Source organism: Malaya genurostris, chromosome 2 (assembly GCF_030247185.1).
Source record: "Malaya genurostris strain Urasoe2022 chromosome 2, Malgen_1.1, whole genome shotgun sequence".
NCBI classification, from domain to species: Eukaryota; Metazoa; Arthropoda; class Insecta; order Diptera; family Culicidae; genus Malaya; species Malaya genurostris.
The window spans coordinates 18173467-18192853 of NC_080571.1; the positions used below are offsets into that span (position 1 = coordinate 18173467).

General features: G+C 37.5%; 2 protein-coding genes across 9 annotated transcripts in view; one reads left to right on the forward strand and one right to left on the reverse strand.

Moving 5' to 3' along the window:
* Positions 1-5526: 5526 nt before the first annotated feature.
* Positions 5527-6917, reverse strand: LOC131432457 (sugar transporter SWEET1-like). Its single transcript, XM_058598746.1, has 4 exons — positions 6410-6917; positions 6063-6348; positions 5876-5995; positions 5527-5803 (listed from the first exon to the last, which is right to left on the reverse strand). Exons 1-4 carry the CDS (start codon positions 6577-6579, stop codon positions 5705-5707), a joined length of 675 nt encoding a protein of 224 aa, XP_058454729.1. The 5' UTR covers positions 6580-6917; the 3' UTR covers positions 5527-5704.
* Positions 6918-16680: 9763 nt separating this feature from the next.
* LOC131427508 (AP-1 complex subunit gamma-1-like) overlaps positions 16681-19387 on the forward strand; it is a 123075-nt gene continuing 120368 nt past the window's right edge. For 5 of the 8 annotated variants that reach the window (XM_058590753.1, XM_058590752.1, XM_058590751.1 and 2 more), the window contains exon 1: positions 16681-16928. The gene's annotated coding sequence lies outside the window, so the exon portion shown is untranslated. Of the gene's footprint in view, positions 17512-19387 lie in introns of all 8 variants that reach the window. The other 3 variants (XM_058590757.1, XM_058590756.1, XM_058590754.1) reach the window with 3 other exon arrangements.

Below are 19387 nucleotides of genomic sequence, written 5' to 3' on the forward strand. Positions count from 1 at the left end.
AACTTAGTTTGAAAACCCCGTTTAAGTATTTTTAAATGCAAAAATCGGATAAAACCATTGAGAGCAAAAACCGGACATGGATTCTGCAATGCAAGAACCGTTTAAAAACAACTTTTTTACAAAAAACCGAACAGAAATTCTTCGAATGCAAAAACCGGACAAAAATTTAGGCGGTTTTTCTTTAAAGCAAACGTATTTATTCGGTTTTTGCATTCAAAGTTTTTACCGACTGCTGCTGTGAACGAAGCACGGTTTGCGTTTTTGTTACGGGCAACTTGATCCATGCTGCGTTTCGTCAGCGTCAGTTTGTAAAAACTTTGAATTAAAAAACCGGATCACATTTGTTTTGTAGGAACCGGTTAAGTTTTTCTCCTGTTCTAGCAAAAAAGTTGTTTTTAAACGATTCTTGCATTGCAGAATCCATGTTCGGTTTTTGCTCTCATTGGTTTTATGCGTTTTTTGCGTTCAAAAATACTTAAACGAGCTTTTCAAACTAAGTTGCACTTGTCCAATTTTTGCATTCAGTCGTTCAATTAATGTGACAATAATTCAGACATACTGAACATCAAATGCTATATTTTTTTCCGATCCAGTCAGCGACTGGCACCAGTAGAGAAGGTGACCGGCTATTATAAATACACTCCTACTCAGTGGGGCTAAGGGCATGTTCAGGAGTGTTCTAAAAACTGGCAGCCCCAGCAGTGTTTTATTCGTGTTTCAAATTTACAACAAATAGAACGGCATCGTAGACCAGTTTTAAATTTGACAGAAGAACTGGTCGAATCAAGGGGAGAGTCGCTTAACACAAACTATATTGTGCCTCTAAAAAAACACGTGATATACTGTGAGTCTAAGTGTGCCACGCTGTTCCCCATGAAACAGTTACTTGTCAAAACTGAGCCCTTTGTGTGCCGCAACTGTATGAAAACGAAAGTGCCAATATTGATAAATGTGCCAACGCATTGTGTTAATGTGTGATTGGCACATTGTTCTAAGCGTCCTCCCCTTGGGTCGAATATATAAAACTAGAACGGCTTGCTGGGTACACGTTTGTTCGGGGTTTTCCAAACTAAGTTGCACTTATCCGATTTTTGCTTTCAATTGATAATCACATCGAGATTGTTACAATTCTTTTTCTGCTGCGCAGTGCTGAGTGACCGACTACTTCTCCCTTCACCCACCAAATTCTGTGCAACAGATTTTCTCAGTGTTTTTTTTTTTTTGGTTTCCCAAATTTTCTTCAACTCCAGCTATGTGTTAATAATTTTGGGATGATTGCAACATTGTCTCCGTCGGCCTACACTCGAACCCGTTGCTTTCTCCTATCTCAGGAAATCGTTTTGCCACATAAACTTGTCACGAAAAAGTTTAAAAAATATTATTATCTGTATGGCACCAGCCTACGACTGAAGAAATTTTGTGAATTAGACAAATGAGATTTATCATAACAGTCATTGCATAACCTTTCTATATGGGAAAGGCAAAAAAAACTTTTATGATATAACTAGCTGACCCGTCGAACTTCGTCTAGCCTGAAATTATTTTTTTAAATTTGTGTTTTTGAACAGCAGAGTTGCCAAACGTTAATGTTTCTTTCCATTATTTTACTGATTACTTGGCTTACAATAAACGAATTACGACAAATTCATATCCAACACAATAACTTCGTCCCGAAGAAGAAATATTATCAAGAATTATTGTGGATATGTTCAATGCTTTTGTTACGCAAAAACTAAACAAATACACCGTTTGCCATCTCATCCTTCGAGTCAGTGTATTAAACAGAGATTGTAGATCTCTCTCAAACTAAAGATTTGACATGTGGGATGATGGATTGGATTAAATCATATCTGACTGGTCGTAGTACGACCGTGAAATTTAGCGACTGCGTTACTCCATCATTCATCGTGAGCTCTGGCGTTCCTCAGGGAAGCCATCTAGGACCATTCATATTTTTGCTATATATAAATGATCTGAATTTTGCATTGCAATGTATGAAGTTATCATTCGTCGACGATTTCAAGCTGTTTCATCTTATCAAAGATCTGAAAGACTCAAATTTCTTGCAGTTACAGTTGGAGGTATTTTCTAACTGGTGCAACGTCAACAGAATGGTTATCAACGCCTTCAAATGCTTCGTTATCTCCTTCTCTCGTAAACGAACCACGATCGTGTATGATTACACTATTTCGCAAGCTGTACTAAAACGGGAGACATCAATTAAGGATCTAGGAGTGTTATTGGATTCAAAACTTAGTTTCAAAGATCACATAGAATATACCCTCTCTAAAGCATTAAAGATGCTAGGATTCATCTTTCGCATCTCAAAAAATTTCAATAACATATACTGCCTGAAATCGTTATATTGCGCTCTAGTTCGTTCTACACTGGAGTATGCTGTTGTTGTTTGGGCACCATATTACCAAACTGATAAGCTGCGCATTGAAACTGTTCAGCGCAAGTTCATTCGTTTTGCTTTGCGTCGCCTGCCCTGGAGAGATCCATTTAATCTTCCAAGCTACGAAAGCTCGTTGTAGGCTCATACACTTCGATTTGCTATCTGTCCGCCGTGATACACAAAAAGCTGTTTTCGTCGCGGACCACATCCAGTGTCGAATTGATAGTGCAGATCTCCTACAACAGCTAAGTTTTGACATTCTTCGGCGTAATTTGCGGTTTAATCCCTTTCTCAGAATTCCTCGTGCTAGAACTAACTATGGGTTCATTGAACCGTTTTCGAGTACAGGGTCCGGCACTCGAAGTGTAACCAATTAAAAAGGCCATAAATTCAGTTTGGAAAATTACTTTTACTTAATTCAAAATACAAAATGTGTAAAAATAATACAAAATTCAGAATCAATTCACTTTTGCTCGATATGACCACCTTTTGCCTTGACTATGGCCTTGAGGCGGTCAAAAAACGAATCGCAAGTTGCCGAATGTGACTTGCAGGTATTTAGGCCCACTCGCGGACAATAACTTTTTTCAGCGCCTCGAGACTGGTGTATCTTTTAGTTCGGACTTTGCTCTCCAAAATGGCCCAAAGAGAATAATCCATTGGATCCGCATCTGGTGAATTCGAGAGCCATTGTGTGAACGTGATGAAGTTCGGAACGTTGTTTTTCAGCCATTCTTGGTTCACTCGAGCTTTGTGCCGAGTCCTGCTGAAACGTCCATGGTCTGCCACTGAAATGTTTGTCTGCCCACGGCTTCAAAGCAACCTCCAGAATACTTTCCCGATAATATGTCGCATTTACCTTGACGCCAGGCTCGATGAAAACGATTGGAGAGCGCCCATCTGCGGTTACAGCGGCCCAAACCATTATCTGTTGCGGGTGCTGCCTCCTGGTGGCCAATCGATGACTCAAATTCTCGTATGAACGGTCGGTCAAGTAAACCCTATCGTTTTGAGAGTTTACGAATTGCTCAATTGGAAAAATTTTCTCGTCAGAAAATACAATGATCGGAAATTGACCGCTTTCGGCCAAACGAAGCAACTTCTTCGCTCTCTCAAGTCAAGATTTTTTTTTCGCGTTCACTTTTGGCAAAATGCTTTCTTGCGCTTGTAAACAATACAACTCCGAACTGTCATTTAGCAAATTTCTAGAGAGCTGATGCCCGTGCGTCAGCTGCGCGAGCGGTCTGAAGTTGGTTACACTTCGAGTGCCGGACCCTGTATATGTCGCGTATTCAATACTTGTTCTGATGGATTTAATTTCAATTTATCTCGTAACGCCATTAAAATCCGTTTTCTCCAAATATTTTCCCGCTAGTTTTATTAGGATAATTAGTCAATACGAATAGTTGTTAGTTAGCTTTGTAGTTTAAATAAGGGTAATTTAAGATTCGTTATGTATCATTTGGTCAAATGTTATTTGTTGATACAAAAGATGAGAAGGTTTTATGCCTCCTAGAGAAGGAGAACCAAAATCTCAGCTCTACCAGGCTTTTCCCTTGCTTCTAAATAAACAAATAAATAAATTAACAGATAGATGAAAAAGAGATGACCAAGATAAGCATGTACTGAAGACGTTTAAAATTTAATAGCAAATCCTTAGGGATTATCGAAAGTAATAAACTAATTTTGAACGGTTGTCCATAACCTACTTCACCGCTAGTGATATTACTTAGTCGTGTTTGATGAATATTCGTAGCAGGATAATGACAGGATCAATTTTCGATTAACGAATTAGCGATAAAATGAAAAATACTTGGACATTCGAAAGTTCAAATTACCCTTTTATTAAATATTGTGTCCATTAACTTTGACATGAACGCTATATTCGTTCAAGAATTGTATCAAAAGGCCTCTCATTCGTCGAGCCACCACATCGGTTTGCTTAGTATTCAGTCCTGAGAATCAATATTCTGTTCTAGCGGAGTGAACATGAGGAGTGATTATACCAGTATTCTTCTTATCGTTAAAGCCAATGTATAAAACAGCAGATCTCATAACTAATGGTTCTTACATGCCACGATTTCTCTTTCAGATATGATATTCACGATTCGCATATGGTAATTCGTCAAATAATCCAAAGTTGGGAAAATGAAATGATTTGGTTTAAGCAGCTTACAAATGTCATGAATACCATCCGTTTTGAAGTAAACCACTCTTGAAAACTCACTCGAATCGGCTGAACAAACGTCAGCATGCAAATGCAAGAAAAATATTTTCATCTGAACGCATTATTTCAACAGCAGAATCCTATCATTGATACGTAAAAAAATCGTTACATTATTTGATTTGTTCAACTCACGGCCACGATGGCCAACATAATTCATCTAACTACATCTACTGGTAAATGACATTAGAACTTGTGCTTCTGTTTACGGTATAGCTAAAACAGTCATTTGGCAAGTAATGATTTTGATACCCTATTAAGCACGTGTTTCCAAATGACGAATCAATCATGCATGTAAAATCTCCACCCAAATCTACTCGTTGCGCGCCAAACAATTTTCCAAAGATCTAGTATTCTTTTCTTCAACGGCGAAATACTGAGCATCTCCTTGCGCGCCAAACATCAATTGTAGATCTAGCAATCATTGGCGACTTTTGCAGTGGAAAATTCCATTGTCCATACAAAATAATTTTATTGGTTTTTCCCACTTTTCCGGTAAGTTTTCCTAATTTTTTTGATGTACGAACCCGGTGGGGGTAAAAACTGATCAAACAAAAAAAAAAGCATCTCAATTCGTCCATCCGTTCTTACGTGATGCGATTACAAAGAATGATCTCTGCATTTTTATATATATAGATATGATAGTTTCCATGAACAATTTACTGTCCAAACAGCACAAAAAACACATCTCATTCCCTCACTTCCACTGTCGACTAGCTACATGTTGGTAGAGACATTATTAGGCAACAATTGAGATTAGTGTTGAGAATGAGAACATACTGAAGGAATGTTTCCGAAGCAAACACATCCGCTATAACATGTTAATGTAGAGAAACAGGAGAAAGCAATTAGAGTTCAGTTCGAAAAGCTGTGGATTCATTTATTCATGTATGGATAAAATATTTGTCTTGCTCGCAGCATATAAGCTGCTTACTAATTCTTTTCGATTTCACGCTCACGACCACGCAGCATCGGAAGCAACCAAAAAAAAACAGTAAACAATTCGATTAAAACTTGTTCCGCAATTTATCTACCGCCGACTGGCGTTGGATTTACTTTCTTATCGCATTGAATGCCGACGTTTACTTGGTCTTCGTTTTGATGGTCCTGGACGTTGCCGGGTAAATGACAAACAGCGACAGCTGTACCGTGCACAGGCCAAGGGCGATGATTTTTTGAATCTGTTCCGAAACATAAATGATTGATAGCTTAGTAGAAAAGTTTTCGCCGAAGCTTAAAAGCTAAAATCTCACAATGATGAAATAATTATTCAGAATGATTCCGTACAATAGCCATAGGATGGATGCTCCCGTACTGGCAAGGATCGCTGGTAGAGGCAACCCTTCACTGCTCTTGCGTTTGATTACGTCTCCCTAGAATAAATAAACAGTAGAAGCGTAGGATTAGAATAATTAAAATAATACTTCTACGAGCACTAACCAGTTTTATCAATGGCAGTCCAATGTATCCAAGAGTTAACACAGTCACAATAAACCCGAATCGATCCCCAACATCCGTCGGATCCTCAAGCCTGGCGTAGAGAAGAATGGCACTTACGGCAGCTACGGTCTGTGTGACGAGTTTCCAAAAACCAGCTGCCTTTCCGCTTGGAATATACAGGAAATACCACCCAGTGTAAACCAGACAAATGGCTAACGAATAACCACTCGTGAGTATCATGGCTTTGAGCCCAAGTAATACCGAGTATTTCAGTTGCAGTGCTGTCCTTTGGAATGAAATATCCGTAACAGTCTAATTTAAATTTTATAACAATTGTAACCACTCACAGGGCACCACCCAACACGAACTGCAGCGGTGAAAATCCCTCGGAACTTCCCTTCAAACGGATCTGATTACAAATGAAACATCCGCTCAGGAACTGCGCTACCGTCAGTAAGCCCGCCACATTGCCGATTACATCCCGGAAAGGTAGCAATCCACGCGCCACCGATTCCATCGTCCAAATCTGTCACAGCACACAATGGGTTTTATTATTCACGAGTCGCTTTCACTCACGGAAGCTACGTCGATAACTGACCAAATTGTGTGCGGATGTCCGAGCAGTGAAAAACATAAAACACACCAAAAAAAAACAACGCACTGCCCTTGGTCTTGATTTTTGTACATAGATTACGACCAGCGATTAGAGGCAGAGCAAGTGCGCGCCTGCTTCGATCGTCTTCGAATTAGCATCTTGTTAGCACCTTGCAGAGCTATTCGAAAGTTTACTTTTTTCTTCGAAAATTCATCATGAATTGTTGGAATTTTGGAATAGTAACAAATGAGGCTCGCGCAGAACTGTCGGATTGAATCGATGACGGAACTTTCAAGAGGTCAGTCACGTCTCGCAACGGCAGATGGTGTCATTCGGATCTTGTTTACATTTTCTCTCTCTCTCTCTCTCTCACTATCATCACCAGTACAAAGGCAATATTTAGAGAAGATTTTGATATCGCAAAAGAGTTTACCGTCGCTTGCAACAGAGACCACGAGGTGTATGGTATTTCAGACAGAACTGATAACGACGCGTGATAAGATAACTCGGTAACTGATGGTACCTGGGTGAGATAGTGAACCGTTTTCTTACTGTGGAAAGCGAATAAAGTTTGTTTTAGCAATGTAAATTTATTTGAGGGCTCCATGATTTCGCTTTCAAATAAAGCGATTTAAAGTGGAACGTATTATTTTTAAAATTTATTAATCGTTCTTTCAAATCAGTAATTTTGCTTCGTTTTTTGTTGACTGAATACGACTTACTTCAGTATGGGGCGCCTTTTCAATTGATTGGTGCCAGATTATATTATCATATTGTCATTAATAAAAAAAATATGTAAAATAATGACTGCGTTATTTTCGATGAACGTAAAGAGGTCAATATGAACAAAAATTTATTTTTACCACATACTACATAGTGATTGTAGTAACAAAAGGCTGTTTTCAATTCCAGCAGGTTAATTACAAAGCACTATTTAAATTAAACCGCATAAAACGCTATTTAGCATAAATTTGATTTATAGAAGGTGTGCAGCATTGTGCATAGCTCAAACACACAGCAGACGCGGCGTTTGAGTTGGCGTACCGATAACCTGCGCTCCTGTTTCTTCTGCGTATGATATTCTAGTGGAATCGGCTATTATTTTTGAAACGGCTGCATAAAATGCTTGGTGATTGTTTTTTATTGATGTTTTTATTATCATTATAACTATAATTAATCATAATACTTGCTGCTTTTATTGATGATACTACTCCACCACCACGGTACACCCGAACCTCCATTTACGTAATAATCGGGACTACGTAAATCGAATTATGACGTAAAAAAAGTTTACGTTATTTGGAATTTTTGACGTAAAAAAAGTTTTCCTTATATGTATGTATTATTAGATATGTATAATATATTGGATAGTTATGGAACGAAAAATATGAGTATTTACAGGAAAAGGATGTTCTAAGCAGCATCAATTTCCAAGATGGCGACTTCCGGTTTATTGATATTCCTTGAAAACCCTTACAGTATGGGTATTTTCGGAACGGGATTGATGAGTAGATGTCGGAAAACGATGTTTGAGGTGGTTCTGAATTCCAAGATGGCGACTTCCGGTTTATTACTATTCCTTGAAAACCTTTACAATATGGATATTTTCGGAACGGGATTGATGAGTAGATGTCGGAAAACGATGTTTGAGGTGGTTCTGAATTCCAAGATGGCGACTTCCGGTTTATTGATACTCCTTGAAAACCCTCATAATATGGGTATTTTTACGGATTTAATAGTGTTGAGTCGTGTAAATTCCCTGATGTTTGCATTTCTCTATAGAAAGAATATAGATTTGAATGAAAATAAAAATTTGTTTAAAGCTCGGAGACACTTATCGTTATATATCATTCAACTCTGCTCGGAGAATGATGAACTAAGACATTTTAGTTCTATTTTTAAATAACCACAGTTTTCCATCCAAAAGCGTTCAGTATATGTTTGAAACGTCGACGACCGTATTAGAGAGTAAACACAATAATCAAATTGATTTTGGCAAAAACTCATTGAGGATGATTTTCGGACCTACCTTCCTGTACAAATTTTGGCTATATAAAAGGTTCACTATCACCTCCTTTCGGGTGTAACACCTATTACCAGTCATCATGTGTTACATATATAGATAGTGGAAGGTATCAATGGAGGACTATGAATTAAACAATGAAAACCTTAGTTACTCAATAAATTGAGAATATAATTAAATAATATTTGCAAAATATAGCCAATATAATTTTACATTACATAAAACATTGGACGGATTACAATAAATTTTTTATTCATCAAGTGTGAAAGTACTGGAGTACAGAGTGAAACACTTGGACTTACAGTATATCATGTGATTTTTAGAGGCACAACATAATTTGTTTTAAGCGACTCTTCCCATTTCGAAAATATTAATACAATATAGGATACGATCAGTAATCCACTAATATTCAAACATTATTTTCTACGCAATATGCACTGAACCAGCTCCGAAAATACCCATATTGTAAGGGGTTTCAAGGAATATCAATAAACCGGAAGTCGCCATCTTGGTATCCAGAACCACCTCAAACAACGTATTTTTAACTTAAAAAAAGATTACGTTATTTGGGATTTTCGTCGTAAAAAGAGTTACGTAAAAAGAGGTAACGAAAAAAATGTTTACGTAAATGGAGGTTTGGGTGTATTACTAGATAAATCTCGATTACATGATCACTATAGATCCACTTATCAACCACGCACTGAGCATTTTCAAAAAGGTTGCCTTTTGAGCACCCGGACGACGGTTTTGAGGTAGTCAAGCACATATCAGTTCCAATTATCTACTGGACGAGTATAAAAGGTAATTTTTCTTATTGTGGTGAGTATAAAAGGTAACATTCATTTCTTGTGGTGTTTCAGACGAAACTGGATGTCGGGGTGAGGTTCTCCCACCAACATCAGTAAGAACTAACCAAGTATAAAGCGTGAAACGCTGCGATTTGTGCAGTGCAGAGTTCGCAACAGTGTTTAATATCATAGAGGATTACATAATTTGACCCTTCTGAATGCCTGAAATTTATCTCGTACAGCATTTTGACAGTTTCTTTCACTGAAATATTCAAATTTGGAATGAGATAATCGACATCAAAATTCTGTAAACCATAATTAATTTCCGAATCAAAAAGATTTCCTTCACTATTCTATATTCGGCCCATTTTTCAACCAGTTGTAGTTTGTAGTAGAATTTTCTGCTGATTTGCTGTATAAAATGGATAGCACCGATTCAGAATAGATTCGAACTCAACTCATCATTCTCCATCACGAACGCCTTCATAAAAGGTTTTTTTTAGAACCACCATTATTTTATCATAAAGAACTAACTGGTTATTTCGTAATATTTAATTGTATGTCAGAATGTTTAATGTAACTAATCTATACTTTAGTTTAGGTGTATCGTTTCAAATTCTAGAAGTGAAGAAGGAGAAAGCTTGAACAATTCACACAATCGATCAACTAATTGATATTCGGAAGTATAAAGAAAGAATGTCAGTTTTATTCGTATTCACGACATCCAGTCGTGTCTCTGACATTACACACCCGTACTTTTTCTGCCTCGGCTATGGCTGAGCTGCACATGCACACAGCTGTACTATTTTTGAGTTATTTATGATTATCTTACAATGTTGAAAATTTGATCACAAATTCCTGATCATATTTTTGATAGCTCACAGAACAAATTATGTTATTGGGTTAGGTACAGCAAAAGATTTTCACGATTGATTGCTACCCATTCTTGTACAGAGTAAATTTTGAAAGATCGCCCCATATTGATGTAAGTCGTATTCACTTCGAACCTGAAAATGTTAAATACGAAATCCCCCTTGAACTTTGTGAAAGCTAGAGTCAAATAATTCCTCCATATTTCGTTGCTTGTTTCCCCAGAACCTTGATCATTTCATGATTTTTTAAGTAACCAGAGTGACGACTTCTCCGTATCCGTAATGATGGCAACAATTCAAAACATTTAATCCGAAATATTGGCAGTGTCGTTAGCTTTACATTGTAATGGACAGGTCGTTTGCTCGTTTGGAACTAGAAGGTGTCATTCCAAACGAACAGCTGTCGTCACTCCAGTTATAAGCACTTCACATTGAAGGATTTGTCGCTACGAAAGTTGCCCAACAATTCCGTTATATACTTGAGACGAAATTCAACCCAGCTTCTAGAACTCGACATTTTCTTCTTCGGTCGATCAGATCAGACTGACTTTAACTGTCGGGGAAAAGGAGACAGTTCAGTGTCAAAGATTATCATTCAAAGCGTCGATTGAGCATTGGTGGACTTGAAGAAAACTGTTTCGAAAGTTGCCGGCTGAAATAGGAGTAATGAAAATTTTCCCGAAGACAACAAATTTCATGGTCCGTGTGCATTTGGTAATTTTACGGTGAGCAAGAAAAGTTTTAGTAGCACATTTACGAAACAATATTATGTTTAAAAAAAACTAAATATTAATGCAGTTGGTATGGTAACTGTTTAACTCGAATCGAAGCAACCCAAACATTCGGAATAGAGTCGAATGCACCGACGACACGACCAGGCACTTCGAAGGAAAATCGGAATAAAAAGTGTTCGTGAGCGATTTACCGCCAGTTATCACAAAATATCACAAGTGACCCCTCCCAAGTAGCACGTTAAGTTGCTGTTCTGTATTTTTCTACTGATTGTGCAATTTATCAAATAAGTTTATATTACTATTCTTGTAACTGTTGTGTTATGGAAAAAGCGCAATTTTTCTGTGTTGTGCAACATATCTTTAAGTTCTTCCGTTGTTACGAACATTTATTCACAATTATTGTGCAACTGATACAAAAACTCATGCATCGATCCCATTACAAATGCAGCAATTAAATCAGCGAAAAAACAATTGTGAAACTCCTGGGAACTACTACGCATTGCAAATAAGGATTGAATTGATGTTTACAAAAACATAACAAACATAATTTCTAATGAATAAGTTTCACATTTGATTTTCTATACAACTGCTCGTAACACAAACATGGAACTTTAAAAATATTCTGCACATAAATAAATGGTAATACTACATATTGTAGAATTGATCTTTTATGTTTTAGTAAATAGAAAATCGACAACGAACTGCATTTTTATGGTGAAACATGTCTTTGTACGCTTGAAATTTTCAAGCGCCTTTGAATGTACGTGTTTTGATGATTGCACATCAGTTTCTATGAAAATAACAATCTATTATTTTCAATGAATATGATCGGAATAGTGTTCGAAATATGTATAAGAAAGCTATTAAACATTCATACACCTTTTCAGGTGATTTTAATCATATTGAAACATCAATATCTGATCAATTGATCTGAAAAATCTTGAAATGAATTTTTCTTCAATGTTTTTCATTATGGCATAGAGGATAACAGTGTGTTGAAAAGAAAATGGTTCACCCAACGTAATGATTTATTTCACGTAAATAAAAGAAAATATAAACATGTAAATATTGAAAAGAGAAATTTTTGTTTTTATTTTTATCAAAATAGTTGTTTTTATTTTTATCAAACTATAGTTGACTTGAAGAACAATACAGTTTAGTCATTCATCTTAGTGAACCCGACTTTTGTGATACGCACTGTAGGTGTGCTTTAGTTGCAAAACCAAGTTGCACAAGCGGTAATATATAACTAGGAGAGTAACTATGATGAACTTAACTTTTCGTTCAATACCTTAGTGATGTCGGGTCTGTTCATTTTTTTCGTGAGATAAAAATCGGATACAAATTATCTCATTGTGTTTTTGTTTTCATTGCTTATGTAATGCTGTATTTCTGAAACGTTTATGATAATATTCTCATGTCGGCAAGCTCTGCGTTCATTTGAAGCAGATAAATCTGGTACAACTTATTTGCAAGTTTCGAATTGTGTTTCTAAAAATGAAGAAATCTGCACACACTGACCTAATATTTCATTAGGAAACCAATACTATGCAGACTCAGCAGCAAATAGTTTTTACTGCGAGGTTTTCCATTCGGCTTACCACTTTTTGCCTTGCGGAGAGTATAATTTCACTATTTTTTTCTTCACAAACCATTTCGGTATATATTGAGTCGGATACAATTATGACAGTCATTTGGAAAATTTTTGATAAGTTGAACAATTGATTTAGTTACTTCGTTTTCACATGACGATGTGAAAATTTTTGCAGAGCTTCTATAACTGCTAGTGCAACGTGGGCAAGTTGGTGATTTGCTGCACAATTGTTACAGATGTACTTTAAATTGTTCTATAGTGAGTTTTTGGATAGTATTGTAAAACTTAACAGTGATAAGTTGCACAACCGATTTTAATATATTTGAAAATCTTTCTGAACTTATCTAACATAAAAAACAATTCTAGAACAATTGTATAACCTCTTGAAATTTCAATAAGTTACATTTGCTACTTGGGCTTGGTAATGATAAAAATAATCTTCTTGGACAACACTGTTCAAGTTGCTACGAATTAGTTACCAAGGAGCCCCAGAAAAAATAAACAAACTATTGGAGAAAGTTGTAGAACAAATCTATAAATTTTAATTTTCTGCACTGAGCCCTGTCGGAATCTTCCATTTTTACAATTCCGAATTGTAAAAATGGAACATTCCGACAAGCTCCACTTCCTGAGAGCAACTCAAGAATGTGAATCAACCAAATCGACGATTCTAAACGCTACCGCAATATCAGTGAAAGCTATAATAAAGGTGAGTGCTTAAATTTTATTTGTGTATTATAACATATGAGCTTTGAATCTACGAATTCTTTGGTATGTAAACATATCGTCATAACATCCCAAACATCTTTCATTTTTTCATTTAGCTAATACGGATTTCTATGCTTTGTATTTCGCCGTCTTTTCGAAAATGTTCCTGGAGCTGGACTTGAATAGTTTTTGCAATGACTGCGCGGAAATATATGTTGGAGAAGCCAAGTGAAAGAAAAACTAACAGAAAAGATGAATTTTTGGAAAAAGATACGCTCAGAGACAGGACTCGAACCTGCGTTCTTATGCATTCCGTGCATACGCGCTACCATTTCGCCACTCTGATCTTGTTTTAGCCACTCTAAAACTCGAAACAGACATAGTAGCAACGTACATCGAACATGGTCTACATCCTGGCCGTCACCCGACCGATACCTTACATCCAAACATCTTCTATGTCCATCAAACACTAGTCCTCTCGCTTTATACCTATTTCTTCGATCAAGCATTGCGTAGGAGAGTGTATTTATAATCGCTTGTCACCTTCTTTAATGGTGCCAGTCGCTGGCTGGACATCGTCAGGTATCGGTCGGGTGACTGCCAGTAAGTAGACCATGTTCGATGTACGTTGCTACTATGTTTGTTTCGAGTTTTAGAGTGGCTAAAACAAGATCTGAGGGGCGAAATGGTAGCGCGTATGCACGGAATGCATAAGAACGCAGGTTCGAGTCCTGTCTCTGAGCGTATCTTTTTCCAAAAATTCATCTTTTCTGTTAGTTTTTCTTTCACTTGGCTTCTCCAATATATATTTCCGCTCAGTCATTGCAAAAACTGAACTTAGTCATGGCGGCTTTACGTCAAACTAAAAATTAATAAATCGTGGACTTGAATAGCCAGCAAGTACAGCAGCATCGCCAAGAGTTTCTCCGGAGGCGTTCAATGTGATGCAACACCAACCGAACATATCTCTGCGCTATCTTTCGGATCTCACATTGCCATTCCATAAAATAATTTGGTAAATAGTTATAAAATCGTGTATTCTATGAATTTTGTATCTTTTCAATACCCTTAGACCAAAACAGTCGCGTCAGCATTTCGCTAACCGGTCGGCAACGTAAGTTAGCCAGCATGAAAAAAAATGAATGAAAAACATTCACCTGGAATATTTTTTAACTTTTGTGGACAGAAATGAAAAAATCAATCCAGTCGTTTTTCATTAAAATGTTGGTTTCTTCCCACCATTTTTATAAAATAAGAAACGTGTTCGTCAGACATGTCCATAAAATTTCAAAATCATGGATAAATTCAAATGAAAAACTGAATTTCACGAAGACACACTATTAATACAACATTTGAAGATGATCTTAAAAAAATGTACATGTATATTTTAACCAGTATATCCTTACTACCCATTTTTGCTTTGATAAGTTATCGTCCTTTATCTATAGTCAGAGACTATTGATGATTTCAAGATCATTTTGTTCATTTTTTTTTGTATGTCACTCGCTGCAAACAAACTTCTTTTAATATTTCATCATTCATCGTTAGCAGCATAAAACTATTGTTTTGTGTGCCAAATCCCGTAGAATATATCATCTACACACAGAGTACCAATCGGCCAATTTTTACCCACGAAGGGTGATTTTACACGTAGATAGTGCATCGTTTTTTTCCTCATATTACCTTCGATAATTTATTACAGGGTCCGGCACTCGAAGTGTAACCAATTAAAAAGGCCATAAATTCAGTTTGTAAAATTACTTTTACTTAATTCAAAGTACAAAATGTGTGAAAATAATACAAAATTCAGAATCAATTCACTTTTGCTCGATATGACCACCTTTTGCCTTGACTTAATGACTTGAGAGAGCGAAGGAGTTGCTTCGTTTGGCCGAATGTGACTTGCAGATATTTTGGCCCATTCGCGGACAATAACTTTTTTCAGCGCCTCGAGACTGGTGTATCTTTTAGTTCGGACTTTGCTCTCCAAAATGGCCCAAAGAGAATAATCCATTGGATTCGCATCTGGTGAATTCGAGAGCCATTGTTTGGACGTGATGAAGTTCGGAACGTTGTTTTTCAGCCATTCTTGGTTCACTCGAGCTTTGTGAGACGGTGCCGAGTCCTGCTGAAACGTCCATGGTCTGCCACCGAAATGTTTGTCTGCCCACGGCTTCAAAGCAACCTCCAGAATACTTTCCCGATAATATGTCGCATTTACCTTGACGCCAGGCTCGATGAAAACGATTGGAGAACGCCCATCTGCGGTTACAGCGGCCCAAACCATTATCTGTTGCGGGTGCTGCCTCCTGGTGGCCAATCGATGACTCAAATTCTCGTATGAACGGTCGGTCAAGTAAACCCTATCGTTTTGAGAGTTTACGAATTGCTCAATTGGAAAAATTTTCTCGTCAGAAAATACAATGTTCGGAAATTGACCGCTTTCGGCCGAACGAAGCAACTCCTTCGCTCTCTCAAGTCATCAAGTCAAGGCAAAAGGTGGTCATATCGAGCAAAAGTGAATTGATTCTGAATTTTGTATTATTTTTACACATTTTGTACTTTGAATTAAGTAAAAGTAATTTTCCAAACTGAATTTATGGCCTTTTTAATTGGTTACACTTCGAGTGCCGGACCCTGTACATAAAATCCACTTGCTTGCTTGCAAATTACCGCGAGAAGACGATCTTCCAGCCGGTCGGTAAACCCAATTTTATTTTTCCGAGATTTTCCATACGATTCGGGATTGGTTTTGTTTACATTCTTCATGGCTTTAATATATAGTAACCAAGGTTATAGTAACTGTTGTTTAAAACCAGCAATTTATCAACTTGTGTTGCCAGTTTCAAAAAAATTTAAGTGATTTCATTTTGACATTACCAGTTACTGAGAGGTAGTTAAATTTGCGATACAGTTTTGATAGGCGAGTGGCAGGTCGTGTCGTCGAATGCACCCTGTATATACCAGTTTTTGAAAAAGTATCCGTCAATCCAATGTTATTTCCATTTTACAACCAAAACGTACGTGTTTTGTCTCGAAGAATCATTTTTTTAGACAAACATTCCAAGCAGCACGTCTGTTCTCGCGTAACCTGTGGCCACGTCGGCTTTCACCACCAGACCAGCTGTGAGCTGGCACGACGCTCGTCGGCGTACGCTATCACCGTCTCTTCCCGCGCCCGGCGAGGCGTGCTATCGGTCGTTTGGTGACACCGGGCGACGACAGTGCATTGGCAGGCGGTGGGGACGGATGGTCGTTTACTCGTTCGCTCGCTCGGTACGGTGTGTCTGTTTTGCTGCCGTGTGATTTCAACCAGTGGAAAACTTCATCCCAAGCAGTAAGGACCTGTCGCGTTCGGTCTCTCCAATCCGGTTAGTCACGGTTAGCGCGGACGAATCTATCAGGTTGTTTATGAAGTCAGTCAGTTAGCCGATCGGTTATTTCGTTATCGCGATAGTCGCATCCGAATTGCTGTCGTTCCGCCAGGAAGAACCGACGACCCACGCGAGCTTAGAGTTCAAGCGAATCCTGTGACTAGTGTGGAAATATCCGGTATGAAATGAGGCGAAAATATTCGTTTTCCCACGCTCGAATGCAGAGCAAAGCAAACGATTGAATCTTGCCTCCATTTGGGGGGGAGTCATGTGCGGTGTCGGTGTAGGACGAGAGCAGTGTTGATCCACCCGCCGTCGATTTATCGCATCCACCCCGGAGGGATGCACGAAGGCCAGATTTTTCCCGCGCGAAGAATGCACAGCTGATGCCGCAAAAGAGTGAAGGAAAAAATGCAATCCAATAAGAGTGGTTTAATTTTTCATTACTGACAGTGATTGGAAGACGAGCACTAAATTTTCGTGGTGAAATTTGATTAAAAAAGCACGTGCCCAATTAGCATATTTTTCCGTGCCTGTACGTGATGGGGTTCGACACCCGTTCGTTGTGGCACAGGTCTAATGGAAGCGATTATTTAGTGCCAAAACAGAGCGTTGAGGATCGATGTCCTGTTGTGGAACCTGTTGAAGCGAAACGGAAACTGCACGTAGAAAAGGGTTTTGCTTTCGCCGGTGCTGTGCTGGAGGCATTCGACGGAACTGTAGAAAAAATACGGACACAAATGTAGCGAATTTGTTGTTTTGTAAGCAGGATTAAAGCAAACTGCTCTCATTGTCTCGATGGTAAACGAGCCTGAAATGCACGGAACCACCCGCGATTCCATTTCAACCAGAATATTAGTTGATTTTCTGAATTTGATTGGTTAAAATTTGGTACAACTAATCGATTGTTGTTTTAACTAAACTGTCATTTTTGTTTTTCGATTAGTAGAAACGATGGTTGAAACAACTAATTAAATTGGTTGAAAAAAAATGCTGTCAATTAGTGAGGACACATACCTTTCAATTTCAACAAATATTTTAGGTGAAATAACTGGTGTTGTTATTGAAACAAAATTCTGTTAGTTGAAAAACAAATCGGTTTTAGTTGTTTTCGACATTCCAATTAATTGAATCAACTCGAACAATGTAATTGATTTGCGATACTAATTAAAATATACTTACTGATATACGTCATGATCTATTTGAAATAAGTATCGTTGTTCCAATATAAACAGTATTTTATATTGACAAGTAATATCATTAGTTATTAACAGGGCTGGGAAAACCACCGATCACTGCTGATCTTAAGATCACTGATCTCGCACATTAAAAATCACTACTGATTTCATCACAAGTGATCTTAACCAAGGAATAAATCATCGTTACGAAATCAAAATTGATCTGATCTATGAGTGATTTTGATTTTTGTACGATTTTTGTAACACCAAATCAGTAAACGTTTTCAAATTTGTCTTCAAAAATTTTTCAGCTCAAACAAGGTTAACTTTATCGCAACACCGCTTTTCGATAAACACTTGTCATGGAATCATAATTTTCTTCAAATCGAACGAACACAATTTTCCCAAACGCTTTAACCATCGGTGTTGTTTTCATTGACATTTTGAAGCGGCGCGAAAAGATTTCAACTAAAAAATGTTGATTTTCCATTGCGATTATTGTTTTGCTTTCAGCTGTCTTTGGCATTTGACAGCATTCAAAGCAACACATTTTTTAACTACTTGAATATACGCAAGTCGAAAACCATATTGGTTGAATCAAAAAGAAATTAGTTGAATCAACTATCGCAAAAATCAAATACTGCGATATCGCAATTTTATGATCGGAGGGTTCTCCGTGTGATTGTGTTGTTAAACATGGCGCAATTGCCACTAGCATTATTACCAGGCCTACAATAACAATAAAAATAATAATGATTATAAACTTTACTCAATTTATATTCGAGTTGAGAGAACAGTTAAGAAAATTACTTCGCAAACTGCTATCACGAAATTTTAAAATACCGCTTCAAGTTACAACGCACGTAATAGAAAAATCGAAATGATTCATCCAAATTGCTTTACAATCTTGAAACTGACACTCAGTGAACGTACCTCCCTCCTCCTGCGGAGCATCATTCTGTGTCACTGGTTCGGTGATATGCGATATCAGTTTCCTCAAGGGGTAAAATGAATTTCGTTCTGTGGAGCAGAGATCTTTGATAAACAGCAAAAAATAAATGTTGCGTCGCTTTATATCCACGACAAGGTTGCTCTTATCGATGTACAAACACTTTCACAACGTGGTTCAGAAAATGGTTCCACGTCATTTCAGAATAGTATTTATTCTTTGTGCGGTCATCCCAAGACTGTTTCGTTTCGAAATGATGTGGAATAATTTTTTAAAGTTGCATCAGTTTATCTTTTGACTACCGTCGTTCGAGGAGCAAAGATTCCGTCTACTGTTCTTTTCTGGACCATTCACAAATGTAACAAAACCTCCAAAAGTGAACTCAATGTACATGCAAGTAAATCCCGGTTGTTTAACAACAAAACGATTAGTTCGAATTGAGAAATCGCAGATTCGTTACTTATTTTAAACCAGCAATTCCAAACAAATGTTGGTTGTTAAAAAAAACAT

Coding starts and splice junctions, on each gene's coding strand:
- LOC131432457 (XM_058598746.1), bottom strand. CDS start 6,579: ATGGAATCGGTGGCGCGTGGATTGCTACCTTTCCGGGATGTAATCGGC. Junction 5,996..6,062: donor GACTGCCATTGATAAAACTG/GTTAGTGCTCGT, acceptor TATTTATTCTAG/GGAGACGTAATCAAACGCAA. Junction 5,804..5,875: donor TGAATAATTATTTCATCATT/GTGAGATTTTAG, acceptor GTTTCGGAACAG/ATTCAAAAAATCATCGCCCT.